The sequence below is a fragment of the Symphodus melops genome (genome assembly GCF_947650265.1).
Source record: "Symphodus melops genome assembly, chromosome: 11".
NCBI classification, from domain to species: domain Eukaryota; kingdom Metazoa; phylum Chordata; class Actinopteri; order Labriformes; family Labridae; genus Symphodus; species Symphodus melops.
In genome coordinates this window covers 9,080,613-9,097,213 of record NC_136701.1, presented here as the reverse complement: position 1 = coordinate 9,097,213, position 16,601 = coordinate 9,080,613, and the positions used below count along the sequence as shown (strand labels likewise).

The window sequence follows — 16,601 nt, the reverse complement described above, 5'->3', positions numbered from 1 at the left end:
TTATACAATTACTTATTTTAAAGGATGTCAACATCAGCTAATTATAGAGTGACATTCTTAATGGTGTCTAGTCTGTTTGTACAAAGTTCAAACGACCCTAAAACAGACTGCCATCAGTCGAAATAAGTGACATTCATTTATTTGAAAACAGTTTGAAACATCCACTACAGTACTTTGTGGCTGTTTATATAACCCAGGAATACTTACTAAACTACAAATTGTTCGACAAAATCCAGTGAAATATGTGTGTGTGTGAGAGAGAAATATATATATATATCGTTAGAAGAACATTTGCAGTCTTTATGAATCAGTTGGCCTGCCGGAGAGATGATTGTGAAACATAAACAGGAAGCGGCAGAGAGTTGGGAGGAGAGTTAGCAGCCATTGTAGAGTCGTGGCTCAGTAACAAAACACGAAAAGAGAGAGGAAGGCTTTTCACAGGCGACCACGGGACCAATTTACATGACTATAAGAGCAAACACATTCGGTTAATTAGTCTACACCTAAACAACGGGTAAGTGTTTGTATTTTTCCATAAAAAGGATCTTACGTGAATGATCGGCGTCTCTGTTAGCACGTCACCCCGCAACATTAGCATAGCTAACACCAAGTTTGCTTACTTGGTCAATCAAATAGACACAACCTGAACGTTCACTTAACAAGTTGTGCTTGTATTTGTCAAAATTCACTTTTATTATTGGGGTGTGAAATACTCTTTAAACCTCATGTATCTCTTTCATCAGTACATGTTTTTAGTTTTCTGTCGCTAACTTAGCTTCGAGCTAACTCGATGCAACGTTACAGAAGATGACACGTAGCTAGTTTGATTATGTTAGCCGGCGGACTACCCGGCCTGACCCCAGCTCTGTGACATTACACACAATGGCCCTCGTTCCTGTTTATTATTTAACAAATGTTATTCTCATGTTTGGACATTATTTAAAGTTTCTGCCGGAGCAAAAGACCTCCATATTAACGTTAGCCGTAAAGGTAAATGTTAGCTAACTTCGTTGACAGCGGCTGTAAATGTGACACAGAGTCAGAGAAACCAAGGACAGTTTTATTATTAGTTTTAATTATCAGAATCCCTTCCTGACAGGTTAATGAAAATCGTGTCAATCCAGACTAAATATTGTGAAGGAAAATATTGCCATGGTAAAGCTACCAAACTTTTAAACGCATTTCTTGAACATCAATTTTTAGATCAGGCAAAAGATTTTAAAATGTTCAGTTTTTATTCAAACCGTTATTCTGTAAATAACGTCCAGCCGTTTCCCCCCTCAGATGTTTAAAATCGGGTTTGGTTCTTTTTATGTATAGTAAAGATTGAAAACGTTTAAAGATATAGTTTCTGTCCACGTGTTTTGGATTAATTGGCATCTTTGTTGATAAAATTGTAATATCAGATGTCTCTTTCAGTTTGTCTTCTTGTTCAATTTCAACTATCTGAACTCTTTTATCACACCTGTAATATAACTGTGGATGGTTGTGGTTTTTATTTGTGTCCACATTTTAAACCTACTGCATATTCCTTAATCGTTTTAAAGTTACTCTTTTTTTGTTTGCTATAATCTTCAAACACTTTTATATTTGTCTGATATGAAACCACATTTGCTTGTGACTGTTGTCAAACTGTTTCATATTCACAGCTGCATGAAACTCCACATGGGAGCATCACTCAGAAACTCAAACCCACAGCATCATCATTTCTGACTGGAGCATACTGTAGCAACAGCTGACGTGTAGTTCAGCTGTATTTGCTTGTTCTTGAACTTTATACCTACTGTATACTTTAGCCCCTGTGTTGTTTGCACGTTACGTAAGAAAGGCTTGAGGTCAGCAGCACTAGCTTACCTTTGTTCTTGTTAACTTTGGCTGTCACAGACAAAAGTCTTGGGAATTTAAGTAATAATGTAAAGCAGAGTTCATTTGTCCAACATAGCAAACGTCCTGGTGTGATGTTAAAATAATATTGAGGTTACAAAAAAAGTTTGTTCTTAAGTTTCAGTGATAGGAAGTTTGTGTTTTGTTTTTTTACTCCCCTTCTCAGACTTTTGTTTTCATGACTGCAGCTGAATCGGCTGATCAAATCATTTGAGGGGGAAAAAGAGCTTGTGTGAACTAGAACAGCAAATGAACAAAGCTAGAAACAATCTGTGGCATGTGTTTTGTCAGAAAGCTGTTTGATGTCACACAGTAACAGCAGGTCCGATCTCAGCAGGTCCGATCTCAGATTCATTGTGTTTCGATGGTAATACACTCTGTCCCGCTTATCATGAAAAGCTAAGACTAGGCTTTATTCCCAAGGTCCTCGCAGATGGGTTTTAGAGGAGTTGTCAGATGTTCGTATGTGATCAGTGCTCTAAGTCTGCTGTCCAAAGATTCCTACTAGAACAAGCTTATCATTGGCTGTAGACCATTAGTCATTGTTCTTATCACTAAATGCAGATATCTGATTGGATGAGGCAGTGTACATACTTTTAGAGCTGAGTGCTGGCACTTTTGTGGTTGGTTTCTATCGATTGTACACTTTGTCTCCTATTGTGTTAGGTTTCTAATTTGTATTCCACTTTGGTTATTATCCCCTAAAGGTGCTCACTATGCAATTTGAGTTTTCTGACACTGTGTCATGACAAATTAAAAGTTGTGTTGTCATCTTTGAAAACTGTGTTTCATTGACAGCGCAAAAAGTAATCAGCCAAATGTGAACAGGAATTTACCCATTTATTCCGCTTACTCTGAGACTTTGAATCTCAGGTCTAAATATTGAATGAAGTGTTAACACTTCCACCCTGTGGTTTTAGGATTTGAAGAATAATGAAAATAAACTGGGTAGGATACTGTCTGAGTGCAGCTGATAAGTTATTCCTCATCTAGAGGAAAGGAGACTGTAGGCAGCATCAGTGACAACAGTATAAAAAAACTACTGATGAAGAACCAGTTGGAAAGAAGTGCACAAACGAGATGACTTTTAGCTGGACAGTTCAGTGTACAGTGTTGTTTATATTTGTCTTATAAGATTTATGATGATGATGGATCACAGCTCCTCTCTTTCCTGTTCTCTTATCCTTTCATCACACACTTCTTACCTCTTCTTTTCCTGTGCTTGTTGTTGTTTCAGGACTCAACAGCTCCGGATATGTCATTCTTATTGCAATGGGTTTATAACAGTTTCAATGGTGTGCTACAGTTTTTAGGTAAGTATGAGTGAACGCACATTCTACAGCACAAAGCCTTTTTTTTCTTCTTCTTCTTTAGAGATTTTCTGTGACGTGATGAACAGAACCTTTAATTCAAGATTTACTGTGACTCAAGTCTCATTTATGTGATCACAACAACTTTAATTGAAACAACTACTGGTCTGTGAGGCACCACTGCCCTAAAGTCTTACAGTGTACTTCACAATGGTGGGCTTTGTTCCTCTCTTCCTTGTTGTAAGGAAAAAGCAGAGTTTCTGTACAAGTTCAGAATAGTTTTTTTTATTGCCAAGTCCGTTTACATTTACAAGGAATTTGTCTTGACGCAAAAAACAGTTAACATGCGAAATAAGGCTAAATAAATGGGGCGCAGTAGCTCTAGACTCGGACCAAAGTGTGGAAGTTGTTCTGGTAGCTGGAGAACTGCCACACCACCTCTCGAGCACTGCCGAGGTGCCCTTGAGCAAGGCACCGGACCACCACCAGCTCAGGAGGCATTTCCAGTGGAGGCAGTCGCTGCACTCTGACGTCTCTACATGAATGCATGTCAACAGGTCCTGCATGCGTGTGATTCACGCCTGTGTGTTTAAGAAGCATGTCTCTACAATAACCGAGCGAAACACGATTTTCTCCCTCGGGAATTAATAAAGTGTATAAAAACAAAAATAGCAAGTACTTAAATAAAATAGAATATAGTTTGTGACCTGGAACGCAAGTACTCTGTCAATCCTTGAAATAATCTGTATTTAAAGATTGGAAACACTTTGTGATTTCATCCTCTGTGGTGATCATCAAAACATAAAAATAATTCCTTTTAAATGTTTTCATGTGCCTCCAAATGATTTTTTGTGAATCTGTTGTTTGAGCATTCACAGAAGATGGAATATGAGTTTGATTCTGTTTGGGGCAGAACATAAATCCTATGCGTCTGTATAGTGGTGTGGCTGAAAGCTTACATTACATGGCACATGTTATGTCAGCTTTTTACTTCCTGGTAACAGACTGGTAATTGACCAGAAGAACAGTGAGGGGTTTCTCAAACCACATTCCGGAAATGAGTGATTCTTAAAACCTCCCTAACATTATTGATAACTCTGGACGATTACCAGTTCTGTTACAGTATGTTACTGTTCTTTGAACAAACTAAACAATTCCTTGATCAAAAGTGATCTGATTTTTAAAAGGGAGAATCTCAATATTATCTGAAAATGAAAGAGCCTAAAGGAACTCTATTTCATCGAGTCATGACGTCATAATTCACCCCGGCTTTTCTATCCATAAAATAATGTGATGGAAAATGTTTCCAGGTGCAGCTGCTGCTCCTCTCCTGAGCTTTGCTGTTCTACTTTAGTGTGTCAGAGTTCCTTTCTTTGAAGCAGTTGGTCCTGTTCTCCCGGTCAGACGGGTAACATAGTGCGCTTATGAGTATAGTTACGTTTTGGTGGCGCTGACTCACTGAGAAATTTGACAAATCCACTCACTATGCTGACTCAGAGGGAGGTAAACGGAGAGCCTTGTTATCACGTCAGAGGTGTTAAAGAAGGAGAAGCCTGAGTTACACCTTTTCTCCTCTGTTCTCTCAGACCATACACCATCTGACTGAACTGCCAATCAAATCATGTCAGGTTTGAAGCAGAGGTCAGAGGGTCTGTTATTTATCTGTTAGTCAGCTTCCCAAATAATATATACATTACTGTACTGTCAGTAATTTTAGTTCTTGTAAGAGTATGTGATAACAGTTACCTTTGCATGTGTTCATTGTGAATCAGACAACCTGTTTGGTCACACTAGATCCGGTAGACTGAGCAACTCTTTAGTCAAAAGTCAGGTCTTTTACCTTTATTTTCTTCTTCCAAACTCTCGAACCTTTCATATATGATCTTTAGTGCCACCTGACTAATCAACTGTGATGATGTGCGTTTTTCTTTTTACCTCATTTCCAAACATTCTCTCACATGTGAATAGTTTGCTTTCTTGTGTCAAGGCCCATGTTCTGAAACTCTTTGGGTTTTGTTTCAGGACTGTACAAGAAATGCGGCAAGTTAGTATTTCTTGGCCTGGACAACGCTGGCAAAACGACGCTACTGCACATGCTTAAAGATGACAGATTGGGACAGCATGTGCCAACTTTACATCCAAGTGAGTCGGTGCCGCTCTCCCACACACAGCCAGTGATGTATTCAAAACCGTCCCCATAAATACACAGACTGGATTAATCAGAGGCAATTATATTTACCATTTTCAGATTACAAGCTCAGAGTATACTTGAATTTGGCGAAAACCATTCTAATGCAGGATACATGCAGCCTACTTATATAAGAAAGGGTTTGTCAGTGTGTTTCAGCTGCTTACCGGATTTTCCCGACTGTAGTCACACTTTTCTTTATAGTTGGTCCTGCAACTCTTAGTCAGGTGCGACTTACTGTATATATCAAAATATAGGCTACGTGCATACTGACTGACATTAAATAAGTAGTACACATTACCGTCTACAGCCTCAAGAGGGCGCTCTAGGCTTGTGACAACTGTATAACCCTTCAGAAAAAGAGACCGGGCTTCATCTTCCTCCAGAGTTGTTTAGTCACTAAACATGAGGACTTTAATGGATTCAGTTATGTGGATTGAGATCGCGAGCTTGGTCGCCTCACTGGCTTGTTGTGTTAATTTCGCCTGTTGTTGGAGTGTGCTCTATGCTATTGTGTAGCTGAATAACTGTTAATGTGTTACGTTAACATACTGGACACATATTTAGCTTGTTGTTCTGTGTGCTATTGTGTAGTTCAATAACTTACCTTTCCTTATTAAATGTCTGTTCTTGGTCTTGGATTTTGTGAAATAAAATTCTAAATAAATGCGACTTATAGTCTGGAAAATACGGTAAATGTTTTCTTTCTGTTCTCAACCTCCAGCCTCGGAAGAGCTGACGATCGCTGGCATGACTTTCACCACCTTTGACCTTGGAGGCCACGCACAAGGTTAGTGTGTGTATGTGAGGAGGGTGTTCAGGCAGAATACATGATCGCCACCATGACAGGAAATACAACAGGGAATTTTTGTTTAAGAAGTTCTATGATGGCAAATAGGATGTATCAGTAGACATGGCTAAAACGTGCAAAAGGTGACGGGTTGCACTGCACACTCACACATTTTGTTTTGTTTGTTCACACAGCCCGAAGAGTGTGGAAGAACTACCTCCCTGCCATTAATGGCATCGTCTTCCTCGTGGACTGTGCAGACCTCATAAGGTTGGCTGAATCAAAAGCAGAACTTGATGTAAGTAGCAGCTCCATGCCTTGTCACAGTAACACCGTGGGGCGCTTAGTTTGCATCCAGAACTCTTTAAAATACTTACTGATGCAGTCTAATCTGCCCTCTAAGACTCGCACAACAGACCTTTATTAGTACATGTTCTCTAAATGTATGTAACCAAAAAACTTCAATAATTAAAGCACACAAAAACAAAGCTACGCTCCTCCTTGTTGGCTCATCAAGTTTAATGTAAAAAAAATGACGTGTTTTGTGCAGTGTACAAACTGGTGATGGAACAGTGCGTCCTCAAACTGGCCTGGGTTGATGGTTTAATCTCGTCAAGCATTCTTAAAAAAATAAATAAAATAAAAACCCTAGAAGCTCGAGAAATAAACAAATGAAATGACAAATATCTGAGTGAAGGGAAATCATTTTGAAGATACTCATGGAAATGCCATCACAATCAGCTCAAATACAGTGTGCACTGGCATCGCAATAGGAGATTATTTGCTGTTTGTAAAATGATAGTTGTTAAACATTAATCTAAAGCAGAGGAAAGATTTATCGTTTTTTGATCGAAATCGCAATTTCAAAAAATGTGATCACGTGATCGCCAAAGCCACGGTTTTTGGCAGTGCTTCTCCCGACTGACCCAGGAGCTGTTGTCAATTTACACATACACGCCGTCTATTCTGCCCCTGCGTGTGTGCGTGACTTCTTTAGCCTGATACACAACTCGACAGATAGCTAACAGTTTTCCTCCAATAAAGACACTGAAGTTTCTTTGTCCAGTCTTTAATAAAAGAAGCACTGTAAAACTAAATGGACATCAAAACAGAAGTTAAACCGAAAAGTCCGCTAGCTTGATGCTAACGTCTATGAGAATTTGAATAGGAATGCTAACGGTTAGCATCGCGAATGTATCAATTGTTGTTATCTCTCGTTGTAACCTTATTAAACATACTCAAAAGAAACAATGCAAGATCTGAACATGAAATGACACTCACAGGCAAATGTTTCGGCCGTATGGCTAGAAGAAAAAATGAAGACAGTGTTAGGGTGACCAAACGTCCTCTTTTGCCCAGACATGTCCACTTTTTACGTCCTGTCCGGGGCGTTTTTATAAAATCATGAAAATGTCCGGGGTTCACTGTCTTTCATGGAACCATCAAGTTTGTACTTAAATTGACCGGCGCAAAATACTACGGTAGCTACTTCGTTGCGTGACGTAATTCTCGAGAGACTGCTTTGTGGGCGGCTCTGCGACGTGCACATTCACAGGGAACAGCTGACAGCGGCAACAGAGCTGACAGCGGAGCAGCAATGATTGCACACGAAATGCCGAAGCGTAAGTGCAGCTTCACAGATGAACAACAAAAACACTGTAAAACACTATAGCAGCTACACAGCAACCGCAAAGAGATGTCTTGCAAAGACTTTTATGCTTATTTGTTGAGCAACTGGAAACTGCTGGGAAAGACCAGTTCTGCAGAAAATATGGACGGGCAGACAAGGAGGATGAAGAAGAAAAGCAGGATAAATAAGAGTTCATATTTTCACATGATTTAATTGAAAAGAGAGCTATTATTTTGTTACAGGTAGTTACATATTTCATTTGATTTCATTACATTAGTTACATTTGCACCATTGAGGCATAATAAATCATGATCATAGACCTCTGAGAAGCATGTCTGAATTTGTGTCTCATGGCCGTCCCAAGTGTCCTCTTTTTTGGAAATCAAAATATGGTCACCCTAGACAGTGTTGGCTTCTCTTGTTGCATAACTTCTGTGAACTAAGTCACCTATGGCAACCCCAAAGGCACAAAATATATCAACGCTTATGACCAGATTTCTGTCAAACTGACACTAAAAACAAGAACCGTCTGTTTGTTTCTTCTTAATAAATAAATCTGAAATCAATTCTTAACTTTAGTTTTCATTCTATTAATTTAGAGTTCTGGCATTCAAAGTTTTAACTGGTATGATGTAATTTCCTGTCATGTTTGTAAATGTTACTGTACATTGAGAACATTGCACAAGCTTGATTTGAAGAAAATCGTGACAATGATCAAAATCGCAATTTCTGCCAGAAAAATCGCAAAGAACAAATCTCTAACACTCTTTGGCTCACTGTTAGGGGCAGACTTATTAGTGCACATCTATCGCTCAAAGCATGGAGTCATTTTTGCTAAGCAGGATTTTATGTGCAGACATACATGTTAGTCTGTCTCTGCGGAGAGTGCACAATTGTTTTTTGTGATCAATGTTTTATTATAATGTGTAAACATTGTCATTTGCAATAAGGGAGAAAAAGAAAAAATAGCCCAGAAATATACAGGAACCATACTGTATACATAAACGCAATCCCTTGCACACAGAAACGGGTGAATTGTTGTTTTTTTAACTTTTACTTTAAAGAATTATTTATTGAAAAGGCCATGAAAATAAAATGCCCTGTCTAATATGTTTTCATTCTTTGAGCTGACGCAGCTCAACACAACAAATAACTGACTTACTCTCCCGACTAAAATATCTTACACTGCAATTTTTCTCAACCAACTAAACATGGAGGAAATAATGTTGTTTTTTAGTTCTTTGGAAATCCTGAGAATGTAAGGAGTGAGGTATTATTTTATGTATCCATGTTGAAATGAATCCTAAATATAATGTCATGAATTTTACAAAAACGTGTACAAGGCTTGATTTCCTTCACTTTACTTAACATTAGAAGTAAAAGGCATTCTCTTCTCCTCCCAGGCATTAATGACAGACGAGACCATTGGAAATGTGCCTATCCTGATCCTGGGCAACAAGATCGACAGAAATGACGCCATCAGTGAGGAGAAGCTGAGGGAAATGTTTGGATTGTACGGACAGACCACAGGCAAAGTGAGTAGACCAGTCCATCCCAGCACATATCTAACAAAGAGCTTCTTTACAAACATCTGATCCCAAGATGTAGAAGTCGTTAAGTACCGTAAATTCCGGACTATAAGCCGCTACTTTTTGTCACGTTTTGAACACTGCAGCTTTTACAAGGATGCGGCTTATTTATGGATTTTTCTTGCGGGACAATGAGCTTGTGCCGCAAAAACATTTGACTTCGTCACATCGGATCTTAATATCAGTCATTTTGCGCTTTATGCACGCACCCTCATCATGGAAAACACACGGAGAAATACATATGATGCAGCTTTCAAGTTAAAGGCGATCGAACTGGCTGTCAAAGAAGGAACTAGAGCTGCTGCACGTAAAGTTGACACTGACAGCGACAACGAAAAAGAGACTGAGGAAGTGAGTAATGAAGTCATTCTGAGGCAGTGAATGGATGGACTTTTTCCTGTGAAATATATTACGGTAATCTTTTTCATCAGCTGCGTTACAGACACTGTTTGATAAAGGATTTACAGTAGGCTTCATATTTGCGGATGTTACCAGTAGTACGTATTTCATTAAAAGTTAAAAAAATGTCTTTGTGTCACGTCTTTCTGTGTAAATAGCTCTTGTTATAACGTGGACACCTGCGGCTTATAATCAAGTGCGGCTTATATATGTACAAATACATTTTTTTACTTATTTTTAGCCGGTGCGGCTTATATCCAGGTGCGCTCAATAGTCCGGAATTTACGGTAATTCAAACATTTACAAATAAATATAACTTTCTATTGTTTCAAAGTCACCAGGCCTTAGGAGTTTATGTAGACCAAGGGCATCGGTTAAAGCTTGTGACGTTACCTTCTCATGTGTGATAATGTAAATAGATTCTACAGCTATAGTCGGAGGTGTTTTTGGGATCTCTCTCGATGGAACTGTCCGTCCCTTGCTTGTGAACATGATCTTCTGAACATAGCTCAAATGTTCGCTTGGATTCATGAACTCTCAGAAAAAGATTTTTGGCCAAAACTCATCGGTATGTTAACTGAGATGCAGTTCTCCTCTAATGCCTGAATAACAGAGTAACGTTTGAATTGTTTCGCCATTCTCTTAAACTGACTTTAATTATCTCTGTCAAGGAGAGAATATATTGACATTTCACCACGACTAATTCAGGATGAAGTGATTCCATTGGAGTCGTTAAGGTCCTGAGAGTCCAGGTGTCTAATCCTTATGAACACAATATCTCAGTATAATTAGGTCTTTGTTAGTATTATGACATTAGATCTACCTGAGTTGGCACATAATCTCCCTTTGTGTACCTGAAATCGGACACAGTGTGACTTCATTTCTTGTTTTACTCGCAGGGCAACATTGCCATGAAGGAGCTGAACACGAGACCACTGGAGGTCTTCATGTGCAGTGTGTTGAAGAGACAAGGCTATGGCGATGGCTTCCGCTGGCTCTCCCAATACATCGATTAAAGCAGTCAAACCCTGAAATACACCACCACCACCACCAGGGGGGTTCGGGGGGAGGGGGGGGGGGGGGGGGGACGGCGTAAACACCGAACCACTCAAGACGCCCATTGTTGCCACCAGTACCATCTTACACAGCCCCATGTTTGGTTAACAAGTCTGCCTCCACCTTCAGAGAAACCAGTACAACTTGATCCCAATAGACTTTTATTGGTTGAACATTTGGTTCTGCACTTCTAGAAATCATACCTATATACACACACGCACTCTCTCAAACTCTCCTTCTTGTTTTTTCTAAGAGTAACATAGGATTGGTTTCACTGCAAAGGGTGTTTAAATTCAAACAGATGAATCTTTTCTATATTGTGTCTGTCATTTTCTTGCCCCCCCCCCCCCCCCCCCCCAAAAAAAAACCTCCCATCCTGCCATCAGTTGAGTGTGATGATAGATGCATTATAACTGTAAATCTGTATATGATTTCATTGGTATATCAACAATCCTGATGCTTATGTCCCCTCTTTAGCTCATTTTGAGCTACGAGAGGGAACCACATAGAAGCATACATTGCAGTACACTTTTTTAACAGTAAAGACATTCATTCGACATTGTATTTAATCGACACTTTGGTTTGTCCTGCTTTCTTTTCTCTTTTTTTTTTTTTTTTTTTTTTTTTACAATTCATTTAATAAGTGTGGCCATGTATACAGCCCTCACTATAGACGCATGGCTTTTTCACCCGTTAATTAGATGGACCAGTGCATTAAACTTAGTGTTTCAGAGATTTGGTCAATTCATTTAGGGTTACATGAAAGATACAAAACTCGAGCCAGACTTTTCTATCTTGTGAGCACAGTTGCATTGAATGGATTCACGTAATCTGTGGTTTCCCCTTTTAGAGATGTCATGGGGTGTTAGTATAGAATATTGTATCTGACTTTTAATGGAAATAATTCAGGCTATAATCCAGTAAAAGTTTATCATGGTGTAGAAGGCACACACGTCGGTTGATGCTAAGAAACAAATAAATGAACGTTTGGGATCGAAAGCTTGATGATAACATGCAGTGAGATATGATGGAAGAACTAAACAGATGATTGTAACATCTAGTAATTGTCAATATTGGAATTCCATCCTTTAGATGTATTTTCCAGACCTTTTCACAGGGTGAATAGTGACCAAGTGTAGATAACAGAGGACACAGTCCCTCAATGGGAACAGGTAGGTAGGCCGCTGCAGCCTCTAAGAAAAGGGACCATATATGTATATGAAATGTACATGAACACCGTACATGGATTTTGTATTAAGTGGTATCCTTTGACTCGTGCATTACCAGAAACTATTATGCATGCCTTGTTCTTTTGATTTTGAATGACCAATATTTCAGAGCGAACAACAGGAGGGGAAAAGATGCCAAAATTTTCCATAAGATTATCATGTTTTTTTTCCCTTAACAGAAACGATGGAATTGCGCTTAATACATGTGTTTTTCTCTGTCCCTGTCCCCTTGTCTATTTCATTCCCTCATGACAACGTGATGAGCTGTTCCAACAAGGGTGGGACTTGCTGTTGTTTGCATCATAAAAAAAAATGTAATAAATGTTTTCAATGAATAACAGACTTTAACATTGATCCAAAATGCATTTTTTTCTTTACAATTAGCTTTGTTAAAATCGGCAGTTAAGTTCATTCTCTTGTGTAAAAATACTAATGAAATGGTGGGGGAAAAAACTCCACTGCAAGGTAGTCCTACATTCAAATGATGTGAAAGTACATGAAGTCTAAGGAAAACGTTCTCAAAGTATAGAAACTGCAATAAAAAAATGCATCTGAATGATAAGTTTGGTATGATGGAGAGAAGTGTAAGTAGATGAGCCTAATATGAGATGGATAAATAGATCGCCCTCTTTGGCCTCAAACTGTAAATGAAACCATGACAACAATCAACAACTCTAGATTTAAGTGGAAACATGGATTAACTCTAAAATTGGATTAAACCAAGGTTTATGTGATTCACCGATCTTTAATTAACCATTCATCTCTTAAAGGAAAAACCAGAAAAAAGACAAATTGTGACCTGTACAATGTAAAAGTACTGCTGAATTTGTCGAAGGAGCTCTGTGGACAGTTCGGTCTCAATACATGTGGGCTGAAAGCGAAGCCTCCCCCTCTGCAGGAGACATTTGAGGACAAAACAAGAGAGGAAGACACTTTGGAGGCAAGCAAAGAGTCACATAAGAACACCCTGGTCACACTTGAGACTGTCAAAGAATCACCTGAGACAATCAGTGACAATTCTGACAGTCTCTCTGACCCATTTGGTACAGACCAGGAATCACCCAAGACAAGGGACACATTGAGAGACCAACCAGAGACAGTCCAGTCCGGCCTACAGAAATCCTTCATCACGATGCCATTCTTGATTGTTTACTTTTAAATAATGACAGTGGCTTTGGTGATGTCACAGAACGGACTGTAAAAGCTTTAACCCAAGCTAGAAAGATTGAGGCTGGGTTGCACCAACATGAATTGGATGAACTCATGGTTTAAGTGTTAAATGTGTCGCACCAAACTTTAAACCTAGTTTAAATTTAGTTTACAATCAAACCTGGTGAATGTTAACCCTTTGGCAGTCTCAGTTTAAATTCCACTTGAACATACAGTAGATTGAATTTTTAATCTGTTGCACCAGTTATTTTAGGCCTAGTCTAAACCTGGTTTCGCAACCTTGGTAAACCAACCCTGGAGGAGGTTTATGCTAGCTATAGCTCAGTTACGTTGACAACATGGCTGCATATCTTCGCTGGAAGGGGTTAGAGGAAAGAGTTCCTTGCTGGAAAATGAAAGATAGGTTAAACCCAATTGCATTTAATGACAATAGAAAGTTTTCACAGCAGACTACAGTAGGCTAATCTCAGAAGTTTGTTAAGTGCTGTAGCGTCACCTATAGGATAACATTAAAGGTAACACATGGTTTATTCAAAACACTCTTGTTTACGAGATAGAGCTCTTGAATTTATAGAGGTCCCGATATTTATGTAGCCTACATTGTGAACTTCTTCACATTTCACCAGAATCCATCATGGCAGAAGCAAACCACAAACTAATCCTATTTCAATCCTTGTTTAAACTAGTTATAATCCAGAGTTAAAATGATGATGTGAAATACACCTGTAATTCATTATAAACAAGTTTAAACCTAGAATTAGTAAAACTAGATAAACCCTAAACCAGGATTCATTTAATTCATGTTGGTGCAAACAATCTTAAGTGACTCTAAGAGTAAACTTATCTTAAAAAAATCAAACACGTACTGCAGAAAGCACAATCTTAAAGGAAATACCAGAAAAAAGACAAATTATGACCTGTACAATGTAAATGTACTGCTGAATTTGTCGAAGGAGCTCTGTGGACAGTTCGGTCTCAATACATGTGGGCTGAAAGCGAAGCCTCCCCCTCTGCAGGAGACATCTGAGGACAAAACAAGAGAGGAAGACACTTTGGAGGCAAGCAAAGAGTCACATAAGAACACCCTGGTCACACTTGAGACTGTCAAAGAATCACCTGAGACAATCAGTGACAATTCTGACAGTCTCTCTGACCCATTTGGTACAGACCAGGAATCACGTAAGACAATCGACACATTGAGAGACCAACCAGAGACAGTCCAGTCCGGCCAACAGAAATCCTTCATCACGATGCCATTCTTGATTATTTACTTTTAAATAATGACAGTGGCTTTGGTGATGTCACAGAACGGACTGTAAAAGCTTTAACCCAAGCTAGAAAGATTGAGGCTGGGTTGCACCAACATGAATTGGATGAACTCATGGTTTAAGTGTCAAATGTGTCGCACCAAACTTTAAACCTAGTTTAAATTTAGTCTACAATCAAACCTGGTGAATGTTAACCCTTTGGCAGTCTCAGTTTAAATTCCACTTGAACATACAGTAGATTGAATTTTTAATCTGTTGCACCAGTTATTTTAGGCCTAGTCTAAACCTGGTTTCGCAACCTTGGTAAACCAACCCTGGAGGAGGTTTATGCTAGCTATAGCTCAGTTACGTTGACAACATGGCTGCATATCTTCGCTGGAAGGGGTTAGAGGAAAGAGTTCCTTGCTGGAAAATGAAAGATAGGTTAAACCCAATTGCATTTAATGATAATAGAAAGTTTTCACAGCAGACTACAGTAAACTATAGTAGGCTAATCTCAGAAGTTTGTTAAGTGCTGTAGCGTCAACTATAGGATAACATTAAAGGCAACATATGGTTTTTTCAAAACACTCTTGTTTACGAGATAGAGCTCTTGAATTTATAGAGGTCCCGATATTTATGTAGCCTACATTGTGAACTTCTTCACATTTCACCAGAATCCATCATGGCAGAAGCAAACCACAAACTAATCCTATTTCAATCCTTGTTTAAACTAGTTATAATCCAGAGTTAAAATGATGATGTGAAATACACCTGTAATTAATTATAAACAAGTTTAAACCTAGAATTACTAAAACTAGATAAACCCTGAACCAGGATTCATTTAATTCATGTTGGTGCAAACAATCTTAAGTGACTCGAAGAGTAAACTTATTTTAAAAAATCAGACACGTACTGCAGAAAGCACAATCTTAAAGGAAAAACCAGAAAAAAGACAAATTATGACCTGTACAATGTAAAAGTACTGCTGAATTTGTCGAAGGAGCTCTGTGGACAGTTCGGTCTCAATACATGTGGGCTGAAAGCGAAGCCTCTGTTAGGCAAGGCTAAGAGTTTGAGAACCCAAAATGCAGAACACAGAGTCAGAGGCAGGAAGCGGGTGCAAAAGGGAGTTTAATGATCAACAGGACTGTATGAAGATCCAGAAGTTCGGGGGAGGGTCAAGGGCTGAGTCGAGCTGGGGCGTTTGAGGTTGCTGGGGTGAAGAGTTGTCGGAGGAGTCCAGAAAGATGCAGGAGTGGGATGGAGGCAGGAGTTGAGCGCCGGGAGACTGTCAATGAAGGAGAACAATGTTAGAATGATAAATACGGAACAATGGGAATCAATTTTCTAATAAGCAGCAAGACCACAACTGACTGCGTAAACAGAGTCTAAGATCTGGCAGAGTGGTGGAGTTGAAGCCCAGTATTTGTAGCAGAGTTGATTGGAGATGAAGAGCAGCTGCAGCCCAACTCCTGCACACCAGAGTCCACTCCTGCAATCAAGAACACACACACACTGCAGGCCAGGATTAAGCAGTGGTCATGACAGTACCCCCCCTTCTACGTGCGCCTCTTGGCGCACCTCCTGGTTTGTCAGGATGAGTCCGATGAAAGTCCCGCACTACAGACGAGTCCAAGATTTGGCGTCGTGGGATCCAACTGCGCTCTTCTGGGCCGTACCCCTCCCAATCTACCAAATACTGTAGACCACGGCCCCGCCTGCGCACATTTAGCAGTCGTCTAACTGTGTAGACAGGCTGGTCATCCACCAACCTGGGAGGAGGAGGGGGAGGAATGGGAGGGCAAAGAGGGCTAGAGGAAACGGGTTTGACTTGGGAGACATGAAACGTAGGGTGAATGCGAAAGGAGGCAGGAAGCTTGAGGCGAACTGCACAAGGGTTGACAACGGACTCAATCTCAAAGGGGCCAATAAACCTGGGTGACAACTTCCGTGATACCACTTTGAGAGGGAGATTTTTAGTGTTGAGCCATACCTTCTGCCCTGCGGTGTAGCTGGGAGCTGGAGTCCGGCCGCGATTAGCCTGTTCCTTCATTCTTGTGGAAGAACAGAGCAGAGAGTTCCTGGCTTGTCTCCAAACTTTAAAAC

General features: G+C 39.7%; 1 protein-coding gene across 1 annotated transcript; it reads left to right on the top strand.

The window, feature by feature from the left end:
- Positions 1-330: 330 nt before the first annotated feature.
- On the top strand, positions 331-12,423 carry sar1b (secretion associated, Ras related GTPase 1B). Its single transcript, XM_079355004.1, has 7 exons — positions 331-514; positions 3,122-3,197; positions 5,217-5,336; positions 6,107-6,172; positions 6,367-6,470; positions 9,206-9,337; positions 10,690-12,423. The coding sequence occupies exons 2-7, from the start codon at positions 3,140-3,142 to the stop codon at positions 10,804-10,806; spliced, it is 597 nt and encodes a 198-aa protein (XP_079211130.1). The 5' UTR covers positions 331-514; positions 3,122-3,139; the 3' UTR covers positions 10,807-12,423.
- The last annotated feature ends 4,178 nt before the right edge of the window (positions 12,424-16,601 follow it).

Coding starts and splice junctions, on each gene's coding strand:
- sar1b (XM_079355004.1), top strand. CDS start 3,140: ATGTCATTCTTATTGCAATGGGTTTATAACAGTTTCAATGGTGTGCTA. Junction 3,198..5,216: donor TGGTGTGCTACAGTTTTTAG/GTAAGTATGAGT, acceptor GTTTTGTTTCAG/GACTGTACAAGAAATGCGGC. Junction 6,173..6,366: donor CCTTGGAGGCCACGCACAAG/GTTAGTGTGTGT, acceptor TTGTTCACACAG/CCCGAAGAGTGTGGAAGAAC.